General features: G+C 51.8%; 2 protein-coding genes across 2 annotated transcripts in view; one reads left to right on the top strand and one right to left on the bottom strand.

The window, feature by feature from the left end:
* Positions 1-24,672, top strand: part of DUOX1 (dual oxidase 1) — a 40,561-nt gene that overhangs the window by 777 nt on the left and 15,112 nt on the right. The window contains 14 exon segments of the mRNA XM_057542683.1: positions 4,998-5,130; positions 10,771-13,986; positions 16,047-16,130; positions 16,325-16,480; positions 17,266-17,505; positions 17,630-17,773; positions 17,871-18,037; positions 18,431-18,491; positions 18,640-18,736; positions 20,138-20,228; positions 21,269-21,371; positions 21,614-21,786; positions 23,580-23,755; positions 23,966-24,084. Of these exon segments, the coding sequence (XP_057398666.1) occupies positions 13,929-13,986; positions 16,047-16,130; positions 16,325-16,480; positions 17,266-17,505; positions 17,630-17,773; positions 17,871-18,037; positions 18,431-18,491; positions 18,640-18,736; positions 20,138-20,228; positions 21,269-21,371; positions 21,614-21,786; positions 23,580-23,755; positions 23,966-24,084 (1,669 nt within the window). The 5' untranslated portion in view covers positions 4,998-5,130; positions 10,771-13,928.
* DUOXA1 (dual oxidase maturation factor 1) lies at positions 416-4,943 on the bottom strand. Its single transcript, XM_007169686.2, has 6 exons — positions 4,522-4,943; positions 4,145-4,202; positions 3,347-3,481; positions 2,879-3,092; positions 2,392-2,609; positions 416-1,704 (listed from the first exon to the last, which is right to left on the bottom strand). Exons 1-6 carry the CDS (start codon positions 4,666-4,668, stop codon positions 1,322-1,324), a joined length of 1,155 nt encoding a protein of 384 aa, XP_007169748.2. The 5' UTR covers positions 4,669-4,943; the 3' UTR covers positions 416-1,321.

Here is a 24,672-nt window from a genome sequence, read left to right as displayed (position 1 = left end):
GCCGGTGGCCTCAGATGTGCCGCCTGCACCCGGGAAAGAGTCTCCCAGGGTGAGCTGTAAATAAACTTTCTTCTGCTTTTTTTTTTTAAAAAAAACTTTCTCCCATTATTTTCCATGGCTTTTCGAGGCTTTTCGGGATACGAGCTCTGGGGAGACTTCCCTGGGTTGGAGGCAGCCTAGTACGCTCTTTCTCAGCTTTGCCACAGACACCGGATTCTCTGCGTCTGAAGAATGCAGAGTAACCCGGGAAAGGGTCTTGGAGAGGGTGCCCTCTAGTGAGCCCAGAGAGGAACCAATCGGAGCCTGCATCTTCCTGAGCTGCCCCAGTGACCAGGCAGGTCATTCCCCCGCACCTCCACCCCCGCTGGCCCTGTGGGATCCCCCTCTGCTGGCCCAGCTGAGGGAGCTAGGAAGAAATGGCATTTTGGAGTTTATTCACTAGCTTCACTTTATTCATTAAAGGGGTGGTATCTGAGGGCCGAGGCAAATGTCAGCAAGGCATAAAGCTGGAAACCCCGGGATTTTTTTTGTTTGTTTTAGGTCCTTGGCAAGTCCTACAGTCTTATTCGGCAAACTTGAGAACTGAAGCTCAGAGAGAATGGGGCACAATCGGTTAATATTAGATCTAGAACAAGAAGTTTGGTCTCTCCTCCCTCGCAGTACGTTCATTGTACCAAGAGATCACACAAGCTGGGGAAGTGAAGAGAGAACAAAAGGGAGCCAGGAAAAAGGAAAACAAGAGATGCAGAGGGATGAGAGGGCACGTGGGAGAATCGCACTGTAAGCCCGCCGTACACGTGTGTCATCATGTGGGTGGAGCTGGGTTTCAGTAAATGGCACCTCGAAGAGGCAAAGCCCCAAGGGAGGGCAGGGTTGCTGGGCAGAAGGCAGGGCAGCCCCTGCTTGGTCTCATCACTGGGATGGTGAGCAAGAGGGAAGGGCAACAGGAAAGAACACTTCTCGTGTAGCTGATATGAGTTCCCCAAAGAAGGTTTTTCCGTGGAATCACCACTAGGCCCAGGAGGCTGCCAGAGTTTCATGCTCATTCCTTCACTCATTTTGTTGGGTTTGACCACTCTGGCCATAAACAGCCTTGGCTCTGTAACTCCAAGGGACCCCAAAGAATCATGCTCTTATTACTCTTCTCCACCAAACCTCACTTATTTGGCTTATTCCACTGATGGAAAAGCTTCACCTTGGAGCTATGTCCTCAATACTTCGGATGTTCAGTATTCCAGAATTTGCACTTAGCATGGCAGCAGGGTTTATGGCAGCCCCAACATCTGCCTTAGGGCTTTTTGTTTTGTTTCATGTTTTAGCATCAATAGGTAGAGCCTCTTTTCCTACTCCACCTACACATTGGGGCTGGGAACCTGATACAACCCATCCTGCAGGCAGTTCTGGTGGGGTTTTGGGGGGTTCCCAGTGAAGTCTGGAGCCAGATTGGAAGTCCGGGTGGCCACCAGGGAGATGAACTTTCCAGGGCACAGTCAGACTCCTCACAGGGCACCTCAGAGGAAGCCTCTGACCGAGGAATGTCCTGGGGCTCGGGACTCCCAGCTGTGGACCCGTAGCGAGGGCTCAGGAGTCCCCCTTTCTCAGGATCCCACTCCAGGACAGGGTCCTCTCCCACAGTCTGGCTGAAGAAAGCCTGCAGCCTGTGGGCCACCACCATGGCCAGGCCCAGCAGCACACAGAGCAGTCCTGGGGATAAGGCAACAAGTATCCCGCCTTAGTGATAGTAACACCTTCCCAAGGACATCTTCTGCTAAGAGCATTAGGGCACCTCTTAAGGGAAGCCTAGCATCCCTGCTTCAGGGCAACTTAGGCTCCGGGAAGTGACTGGCATAGGGTCATATGGCTGATGTGGCTCTGTTGCTCTGAGTTTTTGGACTCTAAACCCAGTGCTCCTTCAATTGTATCCCAGGAGAGAGAGAGAGAGAGAGAACTCTGAAAACAGAGAAACCCTGGGGGGAGGGCAGGACACAGTGGGACAGGAGAGGACAATAAAACTGCAGGGCAATTTAAGGCTATGTGAAGTAGGCACAGAGAAGTGTTCTAGGAATGGGGGACACAGAGAAGAGTGTTTGGGGGAAGGGGGGACATGAGATCGTAAGATCTGGGGAAGAGCTGGGTGAAGAGAGAGAAGGGATGAGGGACATGACAGAGACAGAGATAAGACACAGGGGAGTAGGGATATATGAGGAGGGAGGGGCTGTGGGTCTGAGAAGGGGAAACCCGGTGATGAGGGATCTAAGAGGGAGGGGCTCTAAAGAGGGGAAAGGTCCCCAGAGGTACCTCCCGGTCCCTGGAGGCAGACGCTCAACCCCACGGACCTGATGGGCCCCAGCCCTGAGTCCTCCCATGCCTGCCTTCAGGATTGGGCCTCACCTGTGGTCAATGTGATCCAGAAGGCAGGCCCACGGTGAGTGGGCAGTGTGGCAGTGCCGAGGCGTAGGGGGCAGGGCGGGGTGAGTGGCATGGCTGTGGAGAAGAAGAGCAGTCCCAACAGCTGGAAGACACCCGTGGCCAGCAGCATGTGGCCACCGTAGACCAGCACAGGCATGGAGAGCATCACATCGGCCAGCAGCCAGCAGAGGAATGCCACCCTGGAGAGCCACGACCTGGGGAAGGCTGGCCCAGGCACCTCTACCTTGTTTGGGGTGAACTTCTACCTGGAGGGCCCAGGTGGAGGCTCAGGGACCCAAGGACACCCCAAAGAGGTGAGGTAGGGATTCCTGCCTGTGGGCTTCCCAACCAAGCACCGTGGTGACTGGTGCCAGACTGCCCCACTAGGGGTCTCCACATGAGTGGGGGAGAGATGGGTAGAAACCCCACTCCTGGGTCTAGGCCAGCAGGGCCTCCGTCCCACCCTCACCACAGTGTGCCCGAGGTGTAGTGTCCCGCCAGGCGGTACTGGCCATGCAGGCCACGTGGGCCGTGTAGGGTGAACTTCTCGGCCAGGTAGAGCACGGGGTCTGGCAGCCCCTTCTCCAGTGCCTTTGCATACTCCTCGGCGTGGTTCTTCCCCAGGCGCCAGGTGAACTCCTTGTTGTAATCGCCCGTCTCGTTCAGCTGCTGCACTGGGGTCCCTGGGGAATGGATCAGCTGTGCTCAGCAGGGACCCGAGGGCCAGAGTAGGTATTTACCTGGGCAGAGGCTTATCACACAGGAAGAGGGCCAGGCTCTAGTCTCAAGTGAGGGAAGGCAGCTTCCGAGGTCTGAGAACTTCCCTTCCTACCTCCCCCGGCCCGGATCCTAGAGCTCTTTAGACCACACCAAACATAGATCCCAAAGCCACAGAGCAGAGCCTTTCCCTTCCTCCCAGGCAAGAGACCTCCCTCACCTGTGAGCGTGATGTTGACTCCTCCCAGCCCAATCTGCAGCCCAACAGCGGTGCTGATGCATTCGGAACTGAAGGCCTTGTTTGATGTGTTGGTGCTGACCTGGCCCACAGACCACCCAGAGCTGAAATTCACAGCTGGGGTTGGGGAGTTTGACATTCAGGAACTCAGGGAGGTCTGGGCATTGCCGGGTTAGTCAGAGGGAGAGCTGCAAGGGGACCATGTCAGTTTTGCTCATAGTTGTGTATCCATTAACCCGCCTAGGGCCTGGCTCATAGTAAGTTTGCCAACAATATGTATGGGATGAATAAATGAATAAATGGGTCAGAATCTAATATCTCCCCTGGTCATAATCCTCTTACCCCTGCCCTCCCTTCCTCCCCCCATATAGGGAGAGCTACTCAAGCAGCTGGGGCAGGAAACGTTAACATAATAAACCATGCTGGGCAAACAGAGAGCTTCAACATAGAGACTTTCTATGTTTCCTATCGCCTAATCCCCAAAGCAAAGCAAGCAGCCCTCCACCATTCTCTCCCTCCAGCCTCCGTAGACTCCGTCCCCACAGGCATTCATTTTGACCTGCTTTCCTCTGAAGAAAAATGTAAGGAAGGTTGGAGAGATGCATCCAGGAGGCTTGCACCTGTCAGGGCAAAGGTAGATGTGAGGGGATAAGGCCAGGGTGAGGGAGGCGTGTGGGCAGGGAGGTCTAGAAGCCCACCCTGAAGCAGAGCCTCTGTGAGGGAGCCAGGATAGAAGAGATGGGATGCAGGCAGCTGCCCAAGTCAGCTGCCCACACTCACCCAGGATCACAGCTCCAATGAATAAGCTGGTCACCACTCGCAGGATCCAGAACAGCCTCTGCATCACAGGGTGGGTGGGTTCAGGATGGAGCACCCTCCTTCCAAACCCACCTTTTCTCTTTCCAGACTTGGGAAGGGTGTTCTAAAACTGAGGTCACTTGGTCACCTGAGATCAAAGTGCCTGGCCCATAATAGATACTCAGTAATTATCTGTTGAATCAATGAGTGGCGAGCTCTCTGCTGGGAGCGTGGGTGACGCTTTCTCGGGACTAGAATCTCTTTCCTGACTCTGATTGTAATCGGAAAGTCTGGCCCCCTCACCTCGAGGCCGAGGTCTCTCTGGGGCTGGGGTCTCCAGGGCTGGTTTTGTTTCTCACCATTTTGCCCCGAATGCCTGGCAGGATGATGATGAAGGTGACCAGTGAAGTCAGAAAGATGGCGATGATGACGGCCAAGGTGGTGACCATTGGGAAGTTCGACTTGGGGCCAGCGTAGGAGGGGAATGTGTGTCCAAAAGCAGCCATTTTGGTGGGGTTGTTCAGGGGAGGCAGATGCTCTACAACAACAGTAGGTGTTTACTGAGTGCCCGGAGACCCAGCAGAGAATAAACCAGACCCCTCTTCTCTGGTGCTCACTAGACGCCACTGTTACTGCCATTTCCGCTACCCCTCAGCCATCCATCTCCCCATGTTTTAGCTGTGAGAGAATAAGGGTCTTGGCAATCAGTCTCTGTCACCCCGTGCTCCCTTGCTGACCCCCAGGTCCCCTAAACCAGTGCCACCACTACCCTCGAGGCTTCTCTGCTTCCTCTGGGACTGTCTTAAGAAATGTAATTCTCTTTTATCTCCCTCAGGCCTCCAGCACAAGCAGACAGATCACAGAACATAGAAAGAGCTATATTTTCTGTCAAGGGAAGGCATAAGGCTGAAAGATGGTACAGATTACAAAAAAGGTTGGCTTTCCTCCTCACTCCCCAAAGAACAAAGGTAAGATAGCTCTGCTAAGTATATAATCCAACTACATCATCAGAGGGCTGATTCCCAGACCTGGCACTGCCCAGGCTGGTCTGACAAGCTTTCTCGGGCACCCTGGCTCCTGTTCTGGCAACTCGAGAGCGATCGAGCTGAACTGAGCTCACCTCAGTAAGCACTGAAGGAGCCTTCCCTCCACTAGGGCACAGTGCTGGGGCCAGATGTCCTTCTACCCCACACATCATCAACAGCAGCCTTCCTCCTTGATTTAAATTCCTAGGCTTCGTTTCAGGCCAAACCCTGGCTTAGCTCTTTTCTGTCTGTTCCCTGATCTCAGAGCTATTTTGGCTCTAATTTGTCTCTTTGCAGACAGGATATTGGGGAAATGGCACCTGAATTTACTGTGTTTTGTTAAATCCACACAGAATAATTGCAAGACATGCTATTATTTTAAGTACCACAAAGAAAGAAAGAGGAAAAAACACTGCCAATTAAACAATGACAGCCATTGCTGGTAAAACACACCTCACTTTCAGAGATGTCAAAATGTGAAAAAAAAAAAATGCATCTTACAATCAACGAACCCAGCTCTGCTCATTTCCCTGTGTATAATCTGTACTGGGGCCTTGGTACCCAGGAGGCTCCGTAAGTTACAGTCTGACCAGGTAGTGTCTTATTAAGTGATACAGTGAATGAATAAGCTTAGAAGTTTAGCAGCTTTGTGTTTGAATTCTGCCTTTGCCTCTTCAAGTTACTTGACCTCAACAGAGACTTGGGTGTATTTTAAAAATAGGGATGATGATGATAATGTTTACTTCATAGGGTCTTTGTGAACATGAAACAAGATTGTGTCTGTAAAGTGTTAAGAATAGTACCTGGAACAGAATAATATTAATAAATGGAAGCTACCAGATTGGGAAGGAAGGGACATTTCATTACTCCATTTATCTCTTTCACCAGTCCTTCTTGGTGGGAACCCTGGGCAGGAATCAGTTCTGGGTCTAGTTCCAGTTCTTCACTGACTGATTTTTTTTTCTTTTATTTTTTAATTTTTTTGGCCACACTGCACGGCGTGTGGGATCTTAGTTCCCACACCAGGGATTGGACCTGCACCCCCTGCATTGGAATCGTGGGGTCTTAGCCATTGGACCGACAGGAAAGTCCCATTCACTGACTGATTTTATAACTGGACAGGCAAATGACAACCTCCCTGTTTCTTGGCTTCCTCATCTGCAGTTGGATATGATGATCTCCAGGACCCATTCTAGTTCTAAATTCTGTGATTCTCTATGACACTTCGTAGCTCCCAACCTCCCTCTCTCTTTCTAGGCTGGCCACCTCCTGGTGCTGTCTCTGGGGGGTAGCATGGTATCAGGCAGAGACAAAGAGACAGTTTAAACGTTTAATTCTGTCTTTTGGGTAAGTGAAATAAACACTGTCACATGAAGTTTTGCTTTTTTTCCTTAACTCTTCAACTCTCCCATTCCAGAGGAATGTGTATCTCCTTTCTTCTTGGGCTCTGACTCCAATCCTGCCTGCCTTCACCACCACCTTTCTCATCAGTTCTCCCCCTTTCTCTTGGTGACTTTTCCGCTTCTCTTTCTCTGCTGGCTCTTTCTCTCAAGGATATGCTTACATTTCTCCCATCTTAAGAACACAAAGAAAAGGAACTCTTTCTCTTGACCTTTTGGGTCCCCTCCAGCTACTATCTTATGCCACTCTCTCCCTTTCACAGTCAGGCTTTTGGGAAGAATCGTCTATGTATGTCCACTGCCTTATTTCCTCAGTGAATCTGGCTTCTTCCCATCCCCAACTTCTCTCCTTTAGGTTACCAAGCGCTAAATCTAAAGGGAAATGTTCACTTTTCATCATTCTTTTTTTTTTTTTTTTTTTTAAATCCATTACTTTTATAGCTACTTTATTTATTTCTTTTATTTTTGGCTGTGTTGGGTCTTCAGTTCGTGCGAGGGCTTTCTCTAGTTACAGCAAGTGGGGGCCACTCTTCATCGCGGTACGGGGACCGCTCTTCATCGCGGTGCGCGGGCCTTTCACTATCGCGGCCCCTCCCGTTGCGGGGCACAGGCTCCAGATGCGCAGGCTCAGTAGTTGTGGCTCACGGGCCCAGCTGCTCCGTGGCATGTGGGATCTTCCCAGACCAGGGCTCGAACCCGTGTCCCCTGCATTAGCAGGCAGATTCTCAACCACTGCGCCACCAGGGAAGCCCATCATTCTTGATCTCTCTGTAGTAATTCCTCTTTCTTCAGGCTTCCTCCCTGGGCCTCCATGACACCATGTTCTCCTGGGTCTCCTGCCTTTGGCCAACCCTTCTGTGGCTGCTTTGCTAGTTCTTTCTCCCCTCTTAAACACTTATGCTCCCTAGGATTCTGTCTTGACTCTCTTCTTCCAGCACTCTTCATGATTCCCTCGGCAAGTTCATCCATTCCCATGGCTGATGCTTCCCAAATCTATGTCTCCACATAGACCCCCTACTTGGGCTCCAAACACAAAAGGGTCAGCTATCCTCTGGACATTTCACTTGGCTGTTCCACAGATGCCTTGGATTTAACAGGTCCCAAACTGAATTCACTGTCTCCACTCTGCTTTTTCTTCTGTTTTATTTGTCTCTTTGGTGGCATCACCACCTCATCAATCAAGTAAGCCAGAGAGCCTGAACCATCTTACCTCCTAAATATTTCTTGAAACCACCCAGGCATTTCCTTCCCTACTGCCTCTGCCCTAATTCAGCCTCATCCTATCTGGCCCTGTGCCACAACAATTCTTCTAACAAGCAAATATAATCATTTCACTTCTTTGCTCTGGGTTAAATCGAATCTTCTCACCATCACATGCAAAGTCCTTTGTGATCTGGTCCCACCTGCACTTCCATCTCCATCTTTTGTGCAATCTAATCGCTAGCCATACTAAACTACTGGCTTCTCCCTGAATCTGACACGCTCTTTCAAGTCTTCGTGCCTTTGTATATGCTATTTCCTCTGTCTGGAATGCTCTTACTCCCGTGGCAAACTCTTCACCCATCAAGTCTCAGCTTGTGTTACCACCTCTGTGAAGTTTCATCTGACGTCATCAGGCCAGTGTAGATGTTCCCACCTCTAATGTTCTGACTGCATTTTGAACATACCTTCACAATCACAGTAATTACACTGCACTCTAACTGTTTGAACGTTTAGAACCCATTAGCTTCTAATCTTCTAAAGGGCGACGACTTTGTCTTTCCATCTTTGCATCCCCTGCATGCAGCATATACTTACCAATCAGTCTGTGGATGGAATGGATGAATATATGAATGAATGAGTCCCTATCCCTGCGAGAGGCATCTTCTGTTTTGCACACAAGAGGGAGCTATGCTCCCTCACTGCCCTCTATCATAATCATTCAACATTAACTATCACCAACATAGGGCTAAGGGCTGGACAGGAAGGGATTTGACCAACCCTGTCAATTTTTAGTGCTTTCACAAAATTTTCAGAAAGCCTTTTCCAACAGTTGGAGTCTCCAAAGCATGAATGTTCATGTTTAATTGAATCTGAAACATAACTTTCAACTCCAGCTGAAGATAAGTAAGAATCTGAGGATTAAATTATTTTGTAAAATATGTGATAGTGATACTTATCTTTTTAATATTTATTTTATTTCATTATTTATTTATTTATTTGGCTGCGCCGGGTCTTAGTTGCGGCATGTGGGATCTTTTTAGTTGCAGCATGCGGGCTCTTAGTTGCGGCATGCATGTGGGATCTAGTTCCCTGACCAGGCATCAAACCCAGGCCCCCTGCATTGGGAGCGTGGAGTCTTAACCACTGGACCACCAAGGAAGTCCCAGTGATACTTAATTTTAAAGCAGATATTTATTGGTCTAAGAATTTTTTATTTATGACACCTAGACTGAAGCCGTTACAATTTTGATGGAAGGCTATATGATTTAGGAAAGGCTAGAAAATGTAGAATATCTTGGTTAATATAGGAAGATAAAGCAAGTCTGAATACATAGTATTCAAGTAAGAGTAAATGTTATATGCTGGAATTTCAAAAACAAATATTTGCAACATAGGCAAATAATAAAGGTGCAATGTATTTTGATCAGGGTCATGTATTAGCATTATTCCTGCATTTATTTCAAAGAGAGGTTATAAAATATTTTATAAGAATGGCTCATCTCTATTAACATGACGATTCAAAGAAACACTAACAAAAGGGTTTCTGTATCTTAAGTACAGAAGAACATGTTAACTTATCTCCAATTCTCCAAAACATTAAAATTGACTAAAGCAAAAAGACAGTTGGTGAATAAAACTTACCTTAATTCCTTCTTGTTCAGTTTAATGAATTAGGTCTTCTTTAATCTACATTGCCCAATTTAAAGTTAATTTTTATTGACCCTGATCCTAATTTGGTTTTAATTATTAAGCTAAGAGGCCTCCTGCATGAAGAGGTGGGACTGAAATGAAAAGTTCCCACACCCAATAATCCTGCTTTTCTTACAAAGCTTGTAGTTTCCCTTGGGAACATCTTCCTCCCTGGCTTGCCAAGGAGGGTCTGACAGTAGAATTTTTCTAATCTGAGAGAAATCTCATGTCAATCTTCACTCCACCACTTCTCTCCTAGCTGACTACCATGATTGTTATAATGATATAAATATATACTAATATAAATAAGCACAGGATACAGTCAGACATACACATGCAGGTTCATATAAACAGAAATACAGACACAAGAAGGAAGGAGTTCCCAGTAACAGACATCTAGACACAAAAACGCTGCATCAGAGGCTCCTGTGACAAAACTGAGGTGCTTTCTCACAGGGTGGGCCAATCCCTACACTTTGGGGGTTCTCCTTTCTCACCTGGCCTGGAGAGGTAAGGGACACTTTTTCCCTTTCTGAACTCCCTTGAAATACTAAAGCGTTTCTCATGCTCAGTTGCATTTCAGATACAGTTACCCATTCCTTACCTACCACAGGAGAAGTGGGGTTCCTGTGTGTGTATGAGGGATGGTCAAGAAATAAAGCTACAATCTTTTAAGGAAATATAGCCTAGTACAAGCTCCAGACTTCAGCATTCAAAGTTCTTATGTACTTTCTTAATGCTCTGTGGCCCCTGGTAACTTCACAGGGATTTCTTCCTGAAGTCTTCCCCTGACTGCCTTCCCCTTCTTCTGGAACCCATAAAGACTACTAATTCTCTACAAAGGGGGAGTGGGTGACATGCCTGGAGTTGCCAAGAGCTCTTATTGGTGATACAGAGCTACTAGAATGTGATGGTTTATTTCTCTGGTTAGGGTGGACCCCATTCAAAGTTTACAGCTCTGGATGGCTAAGGGGACCCTGTCCAGAACTCCTGTTCCAGTCTCTTTTCTTCAAGAAGGTGTGTGGGCGTGTGTATGTGTGCTTTTGCACCAAAGTAGGAGTTAAGTGGAGAAAGAGAACAAGATCCGAAAAGCGCGTTGGGGCAGGAATCCCTAATAAGCTGAGGTGGCTGAGGAGCCTAGGGGTGCTGAATCATGCCAGCCAAACTATCTAGGCTCCAGTTAAGCAGAGGTAAACCTTGGGACCGTATTAAGTTTGTTGTTCTTGTTGTTGTTTTGTTTGTTTGCCTGTTCTTAGTCTCTCACCATACTTTGTTTTTGAACTCCCACTAGATCTGAACTTGGTCTGGGCGGATGCAGGAAGTGCGCCTCTAGGGGCCGGGGCGGGGACAACACTTCAAGGTACCCTCTAAAACCCACCCGGACCGCACAGACCCCAGCAGACGCATCCCCGCCACTCAAACCCGGACCGCTGTTTCCTACCTTCGCCTCTTCTAAACACCGCGTGCCTCTCAGCACGCTCGTGGTGGAACCTCACACGCAGCGCTCCCAGGGATCGGATAGAGAAGGAACCAGGTCTGGACGTTCCGTCGCCCAAAGCGCACGCCCTTTCTCCTGGAGGGGCTCTCTTCCAACCCCCACTCTTCTAATTCACTTAAGTACTAGACTACGACCAGACAAACCGGGTCCGGGATGCTTTCCCGCCCTTCCCCCAGCCGCCCACTCCAAGTAGCCTCAACCTACTCAGACCGCACCCGAGGCTCTGAGGCGCTGCGCCCGCCCCCACCCAGCCTGGGACAGAAAAAGGACGGGTGCACGAGAACCGTGTCCTACGCAGCCATCCCTCGGACCTCTGCTTCTCCTCGCCCCTTGCCCACAACCCCGGGCAGTTCTAGCACAAACCTATCAATGCAATCCGGGGTCCGGCGGGGCGCGGGAAGCGCTCGAGGGCGGTGAGACCCCGGAGATCTCACGAGGAACTCCGGGGGTGGGTGTTACCACGGACTCTTAAAGGGTCTTAGGACGGATGCCTTGCTCAAACGCGTGGCCTGGTGTGCAGGCATTGACCCATCCTCTTGGTCTTAGAGCCCAGATCCGCCCGCGTGGAGAGGATTTGGGGGCGCCTCCCCTGTCCCCTCGCACCCTCTCCCCCTCTTCTGCCCTCTCCCCAGCCCCAGCAGACCGGTAGAGGCGGACTTGCCCTTTTCGCCGTTCACTCGGCCGCATTAGCCGAGCCTCGCCACGGACTGGACATCTATCCCATCTGAGCCCTGCGAGCCCGTGCGGTCTCACCTTGCGCGCCCGGGTCCCCTCAGAGCACCTCGGCGGTTCCCGGCGCGCCCGCTTTTTTCCGCCCCGCCCCGCCTCGCCTCGCCCCGCCCTGCCTGAGAACTGGGACGTGCGGTCCGTTTTTCACCCCACAACCCCGCCAGCCCCGGCGCAGAGCTGGAGAGGGAGCCGGACCCGAGCGCAAGTCGCGGGCCCAACTGTGAGGCCGGCGGGAGACAATCCGCCGTCCGCGCTCGAGAGACGCCGCGGCCGCAGGTCAGACCCAGGAGTGCATCTCCCGCCCGCGGGCCCGGGTGCTCCGGGGAAGGTGACTGCGGTGGCGTGTGCCCCAGCGCCGCCACGTTTTTGAGGGAAGGGGGAATTCTAGCTTTGGCTCCCCTGCGCCTCCGTTCTTAACCTGAGGCTAAAATGAGCCTGTGAGGTCCTATCCTCCCCCGCAACGACGGTTTGGAGAGACTGGATTCTTTGGGAACTGGGAATGTTGGGTGGCCTAGTTTGCCAGGGCCTAGGGGCTCTCTCTGGAGCTCCTCCTGGTACCAGCACACCATGCCAGAAAGGGAACTTTGGGCATTTAGAGTCCGGGCTTTCCCCTTCAGCCCTCCCTTGGGACCACGTTGGACTACCTGTGGAGCTGACTCATCTTTTCCCTAGCCCAGGGTCACCACACTAGGACTTTGGGCCTGGAAAGCAGCCATGTGGGGAAAGAAACAGGCAACCTGTGTTCTCTCCTGGTTCTAGCACATCCCGGGGGCTTCACTGCCCTGTCATGAGGCTGTGCTTTCCTTTCAAGGTTGTTGGGAAGTACGGAACCAGCGATGCTGCGTAAATGGTTGTGGCTACCCACCCAAAAGGAGTGGTTATGAAGCATGTCCACCTTCCCCTTCAGTTTCTCCCCACCGCCTGGCCTGAGAGCTCACCGCATGCTTTTACTGGTTGAGTGGTACACCTGGCTGGGGCCCAGACTCCTGAAGACGTAGTGGTGGGGGGAAGGGGCAAGACATCCTGGGTCAGGGAAGGACCACTGTGGCCACTTCAGCATGTCCAGCCTTTTGCCTTTAACCATCCACAGCCCTTCACTGGGGTGGAGTGAGTGGAATGCTGAGCTTTTGAATTATGCTGGGCCTACATTTTTTTCATTTGTTTAATGGGAGATGGCAAGTCAGGGAGGAGATCATCCTCTGGGTTCCCTCCTCTGTGACTAGACAACCTATCCAGGAGCCCTGAGGGTTTGGCTAGAGATGAGGCTTTCCCTGAGCTCCTACCTTCCTCTACTAGATAGTTCCCCAGCCCCAACCCACCCCCTTCTCCATATCGCCTTTAGGAGGTCTTCACTGGCCTTAGGCACTCCTTGCGCCACTCAGGAGTCCCAGCCTGAGTCCCCTGCTGCCTCTGTTTCCCTGTCATCCCTAGGTGATTTGTTGGCCTGGGAGAGACAGCAGGAAGCCAGCCCCAAACACATGAGCACCGGGGGCTGCATCCTTTCTGAGTCTGCCCAGAGAAGCCAAGCTCCAGCCTACCCTCTCTATATCACATTTACATAACATCTGTCACTTTTCTTGCTTGGAATTCAACCTCATTCTCACATTTGATTCTGGCAACCAGGCTAGGAGGTAGACAGTTTAGGCATGTGTACTCCCATAGCCAGAAGAGGAAACCAAGGTCCAGAGCAGATAAGTGACCTGCCTATGATCACACTAGTGGACTGGCAACCGCACAGTATCCTGGCCTCAACCCAGTGTTCTGGCCCCCAAGCAAGACTCTGTCCAAGGAACACACACACACACACACATACACACACACACACACACACACACACACACACACACACACACACACACACGGCAGGAAGCTGAGTCAAAGCAAGGTTTCCAATTAATCTGAGAAAGTTAAGTCCAGGAAGGCAGAGATTTCTGTCTGCTTTGTTTATCACTTAATCTCAAGTGCCTAGGTCAGTACCTGCTATGTAGTGGGTGCTTATCAAGTGTTTGTTGAATGAATGAAAGATTCTTGGGAGAGAGTCAGTCTCCTGCCATTTGCAACACACTCTGGTCTTGGCCCAGCCCCGGGCCTTGATTCATAGGGGCCTCAAGAGGCCCTGACTCTCCTGAACTGCTGGAGCTCAGTCTCTCCGTCCTTTGTCTTTTTTCTAGGGTCTCCATTTTAGGGTGTTCTAACAACTGAGCCCTATTAACATTTTCATCATGGGCTTCCGCTTGGCTCTGGCATGGACACTCCTGGTTGGGCCATGGGTGCCCATGGGTGAGTACAGATTGGAGGAGAAGCACAGCTAGGAGCAGAGGAACCCAGCATCCTCTGGGGTCCTCCAAGGACAGAAGCTGTGTCATATTCACCTCTGTATCCCTAGTCCCTAGCTAACCCAGCACGCTGCACATGGTAGCTGCTCATTTCAAGCTTCTTGACTAGATGAATGGATAATGGAATGAAAATTTTCCCCAAATACACAGACTTAGGGAGCCTTCATCTGCTGTGTCAGCACTTCCTATTTTATTCCTTACAGTCTGGGGGCCCTTTCTCTCTCTTCTGTCTTCTCTCTTTCTTCACGCAGTAAGGACCCCGGACACCCCATAGAGGAAAAGACTGATTAGACACACAAAACAATAAAGGATCTTGGTATCGGACTGGACCCAAAGCTAAAGGGAAGTCACCAGTGTTTTAACACAATATGATAAAAACAAAAACAAAAATCAATAAGATACGGAAGTTTCCTGGTGGCCTAGTGGTTAGAATTTTGGGCTTTCACTGCCTGGCCTGAGTTCAGTCCCTGGTCGGGGAACGGATGGCATGGCAAAAAAATAAAATTTAAAATAAAGAATAATAATATCCATAAGCGTTTGTTACTTCAGCTTTGGACAGTCTCTTATTAGAATCTGAGGCCATTCTCTGTAGTCTGGGTCTCCGAGGAGAAAAGGTGCACAAATTAGGTTTAAAAGAGCAAGTCTCTGATCATCAGGGGTGGGGGATGCACGAGGAGAAAGCAGAGAGAATCTGTGGCGTGATCGGTCTTGGCTGGAGGCGATAGCATGGCAAGGCGGCCCGTGCAGCTTCTCCCTTGCCAAAGCCACTCACATTCCCATTCCTCCCAGTCCTCTCCTTGCCTTGGCCTTGGATTTTCCTTTTTTTTCCCCAGCTCTTGCCTCTTATTCCCAGAGGTATTCTCCCCCATAGGCGGCCTCCTTGTTCTGCCACCGGTTCATCTTATTTTAGAGATCACATATATGTGGCTGCCCTAGTTCCTGCCCCAAGTCCTGGATCCTTAGTTGAGTTCTTTGCTCAAACATCAGGGCCTGAGTCATCTTCCCTCTCAGATCCCCTGGCGAGTGTATGTATGATGTGTGCTGACGTGCGTGCTCCCAGGGCATGGGGCAGGAAAGTAGCTCTGAGATCCTGTCCTTGGTCTGAGTAGAGAGACAACCGGAGGAATGGGTCTCCCTCTGGCTGATGAGAGTCCTTTTCTTTTCTCTGTTCTCTGAGGTGAGCAGAGAGGGAGCCTAAGCCCTGTAGCCTCCTAGTTTGGGGAAAGGACTCTGGCTGGTCATCTGATCTACTGACCAGAAGGATCCTTGCTCCACTTCTGATTCTAGACCCTTCCTTCTGCCCCTACTGCCTGAGTTCTTTCCTCAACAGCTGAGTGCTTCCTCCTAGACCCTAGTTTTTGGAGAATAAAATAGGGCCAATAGAGGAATTATATGGGGAACATGATGCCCCAGAAGAGGAGGCAGCAAGGTTATCCACATGACCAGTCAGTCCCTGATCTCACCCAAGAAACTGGGGAAAAGATCGGGGTAGCAATAGGCCCCAAAGCCACAGCCCCATGGCCCATACCCTTGCTCTGAGAGCGGCTCAACGAGAGAGAGCCAAGCCCCTCTCCATATTTCCCCTGCCCAGGGGTGAGTCACAGAATGATATGTCCTTCACTGGGTGGAAGAGTGGCTGGCTCTTGCACTGTATGATGTTTTAGGGCTGGGAACAGTTTCTGTCCTGTCCCCCAGGGAGTTGGGGTGTGAGGGCAGTAGAAGGCTCCTACATCCCTTGCGCCACCGCCACTGTTCTCTTTCACCCTCCTCTTCCTCTCTGAGGCCATTTATCAGCACACACTGGCTACACCACTTTAGTGCTCCCTGCCACATTTGTCCAGTGAGCAGCTTAAAGACTGGGCTTGAGTTTGGACATACTTTACCCTGGGTAAGCTCCCTCCATACCCTACCTCCTGCACTGTGCTGGGTATCCACTTTCGGCTGCTGGCCTGTCCTCTCATGCACTGACTTGCTCAGCTGCCCCTTCACTCTGTTCTCACACAGGAGCTCAGAACCCCATTTCATGGGAGGTGCAGCGATTTGATGGGTGGTACAACAACCTCATGGAGCACAGATGGGGCAGCAAAGGTAGGTGAGAGCCAAGTGGAGATGGAGCCCCAGGGTCAGGGAGGTAGCCACCGCTAAGGGGCAAGGGCTGGCAGGTACCAGCAAAGGCTCACCCATTCCTAAGATTTTAGGATCTGTGGTGTGGAGAGGAGCCCGGCAGAGAGGTCAGGGAGCCCCCTGAGGATTCATCCTTGTCGCTACCCCTCCTACTCTAGGCTCTCGGCTACAGCGCCTCGTCCCAGCCAGCTATGCAGATGGTGTGTACCAGCCCTTCCGAGAGCCTCACCTGCCCAACCCCCGGGCACTTAGCAACACAGCCATGAGGGGCCCAGCAGGGCAGGCCTCCCTGCGAAACCACACAGTGCTGGGGGGTCTTCTTCCGTGAGAGCCTCAACCTCTGGGGAAGGGAGGCCAGTGGGGTCAGCTGGACACCTCTGTGTCTGAGGCGGGGAGTCAGGGAGTGAGAGAGAGTGATGGAGGGTCTGAGAGAGGGGGTGAGAGATGGAAGAGGAGGCAATGGGGTGGGGTAGGGGTGGGAGCAGGGGGAGAACATCTGCTTGGGGGAGGCATAAATCTGCGCCACCTTGAGTTGTTGATGGGAGTGGGGATAGAGGAGCATGGAAATAATCTGGTAGGTACTCTTGGGGGGGCTCTGTTCTCACTCTGCCCCTGTGGCTCCTAGGACAGGTTCAGGGCAGGGTTCTGATTCTGGTAAGAGGGCTGGGGGTGGGCCAGCAAAATGGGGGTGCCAGGTGAGCCTGACTGCAGTGACTGTGGGTTGTTGGCTCCCAGCCGTAATGCTCAGCTCCTGCCGGCCATCCATGGTGCCCACACTTGCTTTCCAGTGTCCAGCGTCCCACTGAGGCTGGCAGGCCCTCTGGGCAGGCTGCTCCCAGCTGCATGTTGGAGCTGGTGCTGCCAGCCCTGTTGCTTAGGCACATTCACTGGGCACCTCCCAGTTACCAAGGAGAAGACCAAACTTACAACGAGAACAGTTTGGACGAAGGCTTGGGAAGGGGTGGGGAGATCAAGGCTTACACTTGGCCGTAATGGCTTCTGAGTCTTTTGAAGCTTCAAGGGAAGGGGGTGGGGGGTCTAGATACACGGCTCAGTGGCCCTCAGCTGGCCCTCCCACGCCCTCCCCCATTGCGGGCAGGCTACCACGTGCTCTCGGACCTGGTGAGCGTGGAAAAGCCTGGCTGCCCGGCCGAGTTCCTCAACATCCACATCCCGCCCGGAGACCCCGTGTTCGATCGCGACCAGAGCGGGGAGGTGGTGCTCTCCTTCCAGAGGAGCCGCTGGGACCCCGAGACCGGACAGAGCCCCAGCAACCCCCGGGACCTGGTGGGCGGGGCAGGCGGCTGGGGGTGGGGCGGGGGCGGGACCTGAGGCAGCTGAGGAGAGGCTCCCATACCCAGCACACCCGCAACGGCCGCACGGCCCTTGCCCGCCCTGAGCCGCCTCGGCCACCCGACCCCCAGCTCAGCCTCCCGGTGTCCCCGCAGACCAACGAGGCGACGGGAACGACGAGCTGCGGAGCTTCTCCGGGGGGCAGCTGGCGTCGGGGCCCGACCCCGCCTTCCCCCGGAACGCGCACGACCCGCTGCGTATGTGGACGGCGCCCGACCCCGCCACGGGACGGCGCGGGCCCCGGGGGCTGTACGGTGAGGCGGCGGGGGCGCGGGCGAGGTCCGGCGAGGTGCGCCCCCCTGGGGCCCACCCGCGCTCAACTCCTCCCCTGCGTCCCCACGGCGCGGGCAGCCTTCGGGGCGGAGCGAGGGAACCGCGAGCCCTTCCTGCAGGCGCTGGGCCTGCTCTGGTTCCGCTACCACAACCTGTGGGCGCAGAGGCTGGCCAGCCAGCACCCGCTCTGGGGGGACGAGGAGCTGTTCCAGCACGCGCGCAAGAGGGTCATCGCCACCTACCAGGTCGGTCGCGCGGCCCTCCCCCCCACCCCCCACCCCACGTCCCGGTCCCCGGGAGACTCCGCTGCCCCGCACAGCCCTCCATCCTTGGACAAGCCCACCCAGCAGCACCCCTCCCCAGACAGCTATGTCTAGCGAAAGCCCCTGAGAGTGATAAGGAGGCAAAACGCCACTTATACCAGAGGTTTTCTCGTGATTGTTATTTAGCTGCCCCTCCCCCCTGCCCTCGTTCCTCGTGGGCAACGGGAACCTCCACCCCTCTCCTGTTTGAGTGTCTCTCCCGTGACTGCCGCTGCCTGCTCCTCGTCTCCCACCTAAGCCTTCCTTGAGCTCAGAGCCCTCGTGGCCTGGCTGCTCCAGCGCTGGCCTCCCATTTCCCCCTCTCTTGACCCTCAGAACATCGCGATGTATGAGTGGCTGCCCAGCTTCCTGCAGCAAGCACCGCCGAATTACACAGGTGAGGGAGTTGGGGGAACACCTGGGTTGAGGGGGGTTTGGGGAGGGGGAGGGGGTCAGGATCCATAGGACAAAGAAGACAGGTGGGTTCATGTGACGAGAGTGTGTGAGGGTAAAGAGCCTACTTCTCTTCTTACCCCTGTGGACAGAGTACCGCCCTTTCCTGGACCCCAGCATCTCTCCGGAGTTCCTGGCAGCCTCTGAGCAGTTATTCTCCACCATGGTGCCCCCTGGCGTCTACATGAGGTGAGCGAGGGGCTCAGATGTTTGTGTGTTTGGAGGGGTGGTGTATATTGAGAAAAATCTGCCTCAGGAGCCCTCAGGACAGGCTTATCAATCAGAAGTGTGCCCGTTCCCCAGGGAACAGTGAATATGGAGGGAAAGAAGAACAACAGTTGTTTAAAAAGATACATCATTGTGGTTTTTGAGCACCTTAATGTCCACTTTTCTGCAGCTGGTTTAGATATTAATCCTCCAATTAAAGACGGGCTAATTGAGGTTCAGAGGGTGAGTCACAAAGCCCCCAGGTCTGAACCTCAGGTGTTGACACTACACTGGGGATATTTTTAGCTATAAGGACAGGAAGTGGGGCTTATAAGCCTTTGGAGGGAATTACAATAAAAATGTGTGAGAGCTGAAGAAAAGTATTGACTCCAAAATAATGAAAAGGAAACTTAAAAATATACATATTAAATTAAAAGTATATAAAATAAAGCATGCCAGTCTATTTTTTTACAACTGCATTATAAGTTAAAACAGTTCATGGATTAGATTATTTTTACTCTGGACCAATTTCTGGATATGGCTGATGATGGCCAAGAAATTGTAGTAATTGAGTTATCCATAGACAAGTAATTTCAAAAGAACAATTAATAATCCTTTTTAAAATGTTTTAATTTACATATATAAAAATATATATAAGGAATGTTGCCCACCATCCAGTTCTACAAGGATCAGGTCATTAGCCGCTGCAGTTGCCTTCTAACAGTACACCCTGAAAAGGAATTCGGGACAAAAAACAGGATAAGACACTCGGTGCTTTGGGAAAACAAACCCCTTAGATAGTTAGAGATATCTCAGGAAAAAGTTTTAATGGACCCAGATTGTTACATCTTCCCATACACAGAAAAACACAAAAACCATTTACTGAGGTATCTGATCCTTGTGACCAGCAGTAACCTTTTACAGAGATGTATGTTTGACTGCACCCATTCCCTAGCCCAACTCCTATATATACTGGGTTCTCCCCCTACCTCTTTGGAGCAGTCCCCTCAGAGCTACTAAGAGGCTGTTTCCTGGCCTATAGTCCTCAGTTAAGGTTCCTGAATAAAATTGAAACTCACAACTCTTATGTTGTGCATTTTTTCTTTGAGTTGACAGTTTATCTCTCTTTATCTATTGAGAGAGAGAAGAAGAAGAGAGAGAGAATGAACATGGTAAAATAAGGGATACACTTTTAGACGTTTGGTCTGATGTGGGGAGAGGGGCCTTCCAAAAATTCAGGTTGTTCAGGACCTACCCTGACCATACACCACCTCAAGGAAGCAATAGCCTGGGCCCTTGGCTCTAGCCTTGGAGACCAGAGCTGATGCCTGACATTAGGGCTTCATAGCCTCGGTCACCACTAACCTGCTCCTTGCATTTCAGAAATGCCAGCTGCCACTTCCAGGGGGTCATCAATAGGAACTCAAGTGTCTCCAGAGCTCTCTGGGTCTGCAGTAGCTACTGGAGCTGAGAGGTCAGAGCTGGGGACACATATGTGGGTGTGTGTGTGTTGTGGTGTGTGTGTGTGTTTGTGTTTGAGGGTGTGTGGTGAAGGGGGGCAGTAGGACTGAGGCAGCCAGCTGGGATGGGCTGGGGTAGAGGAAGCAGTCTGGGGCACCCCAGCCATCTCCCCTACCAACTGTCTGAGATGACCAGGTAGCTATACACCGTCAAACGTCAGTCCTCCATGCCCACCTCAGGGCTGTGTGAGGCACAGCAGGGGCCTGTGCAGATGTGGCTGTACATCTATCACTCCCTTCTAGGTTTTCCTTCTCCCTTGACATCTCTGGGTCCCCTGTAGGCAATGGAGTACCCCAGCCATCCCAGCCCCCAAGGAAACTTCCCAGTTAGACACACCAGGGCAGTGTGTGAATGTGAACGTGTGGGGAGGGCAAGGTGGAGAGAGGAATTCTGAGAGATTACCAGGAATCATCTGTCCAGGCCAGTATGGGTAAAGAGCGTTGACCATTAATTTAAAGCAAAATCAGATACTTTGTGTAGAGTGTTCATAAAGGGGGAAGGCGGTGGGAGGAAAGAGGGAAGAGGCAAGCATAGAATCAGTCATGGAGCTGAGATGAAAGAGACCTCAGTGTCCTGCTAATACCTTTTTATTATTTTACTTATTTTATTTGATTAATCCCTAAGGCCCTTTTTATTAAGGGCAGGACACTGAGTTCGGAGAGGTCCTGTCACACAGCTGGTTACTAACCGAGCAAGGACCAAGACCTAGATCTAGTGCCTTTGTCAACCATACCGTCGAGTTTCCTAAAATAGAAGCAAAGATTTCGGTTCCTTGTGCTTGTGGAGACCTGTGTCCTAGCAGCATGAGCTTTGGATGGGGACACTGCGCACCCTGAGTGGGGAATCAACCTGTAGAGGAGCAATGGCCCCACAGTTTGGGAGCAAATAGCAGGACTCGGTGGGCCCAGGACATGAACTGTGGGGTTGAGGGAGCCTGGCTGCCCAGCCGCTGGCCTCATGAGCCATGCCCCGCTCTTCTCCCCACCCCCAAAGCACCCAAACCTACAAAGAGCTGAAGATGTGGACTCGCTGCTGCTGGGCGTGGCCTCCCAGATAGCTGAGCGAGAGGACCATGTGGTGGTTGAGGACGTATGAGGTGAGGCTGAGGCTGTCCCTGCAGGCTGTGTATGCCTGGCCCCTAGGAAGAAGTTCAGCTGGAGCTCCAGAGTTGGGCAGGGAGGGGTGCCCAGGGCTGGGAGCCTGCACTCTCTCGCTGCTGAGAGAGCTTCTGACCTGCTGACCATGGCTCCCTCTGTATGGCTCAGGTCCCCCTGGGGCTGATTGGAGCCTGGGGCATGGGCTAGAGGAGCTCCCTCAGACTTGGTGTCTCATCCCCAGATTTCTGGCCTGGGCCACTGAATTTTTCCCGCACAGACCACCTGGCCAGTTGCCTGCAGCGGGGCTGGGATGTGGGCCTGCCCTCTTACACGAAGGCCAGGGCAACGCTGGGCCTGCCTCCAGTTACCAGATGGCAGGACGTCAACCCTGCACTCTTCCTGAGTGATGGCACTGTGAGGAGGGGTCAGGACCCAGAGGGCAGGGTGGGAGGTCCAGGGCACACTGGCTTGAGACACGGAAGATGGGCGGCGAAACACATGCATCAGAGACAAGCACCTGGTGAGAGGGGCAGGGCTCACCCAGGTCGCTTTTCCCAGTATCACACACCAGGATGGAGGTTACCAGACCACCAGGATTAGGCTTTAGACTCTGTGACTCTGCAGATCCAGCGAATGTTTATTGAGCATCTGTTGCATGCCAGGCACTTAATAGGGTTCATCTCATTTACTCTTCGCAACAACTCCCTAAATGGGTTTAGAAGGTCCTTGACTCAGGAACAAACTGTACTTTCATGCACCAATATTCAAGCTGCTTTTGGGGAGTCAGCTGTCATACCCTGAGCTATCCCCTGGGCAAATGGCATTGCCTGCCAGCCAATAGACCAGTTTTGGCTGCCTTAACATCTTGGCACAGTATTGTTTCTACAAGTGGGTGCCTATTTTATTGTGTTTGCCCTTACTATTTTATAACATTGTTGGAAAGTGGAGAATTAAAGGCTATAAAGAAGTGATATGTACATGAGACTTGTAACCTTTTATAAAATCAATAGGTAGATAGGAATCACCAGCTATGCCAAAGGTAGCAAATCTTTAACTTTGGACTTCCCTGGTGGCGCAGTGGTTGAGAATCCACCTGCCAATGCAGGGGACACGGGTTCGAGCCTTGGTCTGGGAAGATCCCACATGCCACGGAGCAGCTAAGCCGGTGTGCCACAACTACTGAGCCCCCGTGCCACAACTACTAAAGCCTGTGCACCTAGAGCAACAAAGAGAAGCCACCACAATGAGAAGCCTGCGCACCGCATCGAAGAGTAGCCCCTGCTCACTGCAAACAGAGAAACCTGCTCGCAGCTACGAAGACCCAACGCGGCCAAAAATAAATAAATAAATTTATTTTAAAAAATATTTTAAAAAAGAATCTTTAACTTCAGTTGGGCCTCATTGGAATTAAGCTGGTCAAGTGCTTATTTATATTGTAGAGAGAGATTCCCTGGTGGCGCAGTGGTTTAGAATCCGCCTGCCAATGCAGGGGACATGGGTTCGAGCCCTGGTCCAGGAAGATCCCACATGCCACAGAGCAACTAAGCCCGTGTGCCACAACTACTGAGCCTGTGAGCCACAACTACTGAAGCCCACATGCCTAGAGCCCGTGCTCCACAACAAGAGAAGCCACCGCAATGAGAAGCCTGCGCACCGCATCGAAGAGTAGCCACCACTTGCCGCAACTAGAGAAAGCCCGTGCGCAGCAATGAAGACCCAACACAGCCAAATATATATATATATATGGTGGAGAAAAGAACTAAAGTAAAGGTCAGGTAGACAACACTGCTCATATACTGTTGAACACTGTCTCTAAAAGGCAATGTATATGCAGGGATTTGATTTTCAAAAACTTTTTTTTAACCTCTAAAGAATAGAAACTTTTTCTAACACATCATTCTACGATTCAACTTTTGTGCTGATTTTGACTCTTCAACTTTCATACCTTTTCAAGAACAAGTAACATAGGGGACTGACTGTCTGTTTTACTCCAGCTATATAAAATAAGCAGCTGAGTCTGTGAGAGAGTTCTCATAAATGAGTTAACTTACAGAGAGCACTCAGAGCAGTGCCCAGGGCATAATAAGTGATGACTTGTCCCTGTCATTTATTATGATTATCCCTGGGGCTGATCTCTGGGAGCAACCTCTTGGCTGGAGGGCAGGTACCGGGTCTTTGCACTCACTCCTGTCCCTTCTTGGCCCCAGGTGCTGGAGGCCACAGCTGCCCTGTACAACCAGGACCTGTCCCAGCTGGAGCTACTCCCCGGGGGACTCCTGGAGAGCCATGGGGACCCTGGACCCCTCTTCAGCGCCATCGTCCTCGATCAGTTTGTGCGACTGCGGGATGGCGACCGCTACTGGTTTGAGAACAGCAGGAATGGGTGAGGCCTGCCTGGGTTCCCACCTCAGACCCTACCTCGGCCTGGGCCGCAGACCCTCTGCCTGTAGACAGCCCCATGGGCCCTTGATTCCCAGCTGGCCCGCCTCTCCCTCCCCAAGCTCTCTGGATCTTTTCCTGCGTCTGGGTTCCTGGGCCTGGGAACCTGCATCTCTCTCCCACCTCAACAGCTCCCCACCTCTCCCACCCCCAGGCTGTTCTCTGAAAAAGAGATTGCAGAGATCAGAAACACTTCCCTACAGGATGTTCTAGTAGCTGTCACCAACGTAAACCCTGGTGCCCTGCAGCCCAACGTCTTTTTCTGGCATGCTGGTGAGTGGCCGGGGGGCCACTTGGCAGGGTTTGGGATCTGGCGCCTCATCCCTCCTCAGCTGTGGGCTTGGTTCAGTGTGGCTGGATAGTAGACTCCAAGGGGGGCGTGAGCTATGGTTCTGCCCTTGGGAACTTTGGTTCTGGGCACCAAGGTGGCCACATACAGCTATGTACGGTCCCTTCTGCACAATTCCACCAGGTGCCCAAGCGAGGGCAGGACTGAGACGCAGAGAGACCTGGTGAGGAGGCTCACATTTGGCCAGGATGGTTGTAATATTAGGAGGGCCGAGTGCAGTGAGACTATCCTAAGGATATCTAATCCCACTGCAGTGATGAGGAAAGGAAGGGCTGTGTGTGTGTGTGTGTGTGTGTGTGTGTGTGTATGTATGTACATATGTACATGTGATGGAGAGACAGGTTGAGCTTCATTTTTTATTCCACCTGTTACCCTAGTAGGCAGATGCCACATTCTTGGTACAATGGCAGGGGTAAGAAGCCCCCTCCCCTCTGCTACCCAGAACTCTTTCTACCACCCTAACCTCCTCAGTGATCCTGTCCTAAAGCTTGTGGCTCAGCACCCCCAGGCCT

This window comes from Balaenoptera acutorostrata, chromosome 3 (assembly GCF_949987535.1).
Source record: "Balaenoptera acutorostrata chromosome 3, mBalAcu1.1, whole genome shotgun sequence".
NCBI classification, from domain to species: domain Eukaryota; kingdom Metazoa; phylum Chordata; class Mammalia; order Artiodactyla; family Balaenopteridae; genus Balaenoptera; species Balaenoptera acutorostrata.
This window is presented reverse-complemented; position numbering and strand designations above follow the sequence as displayed.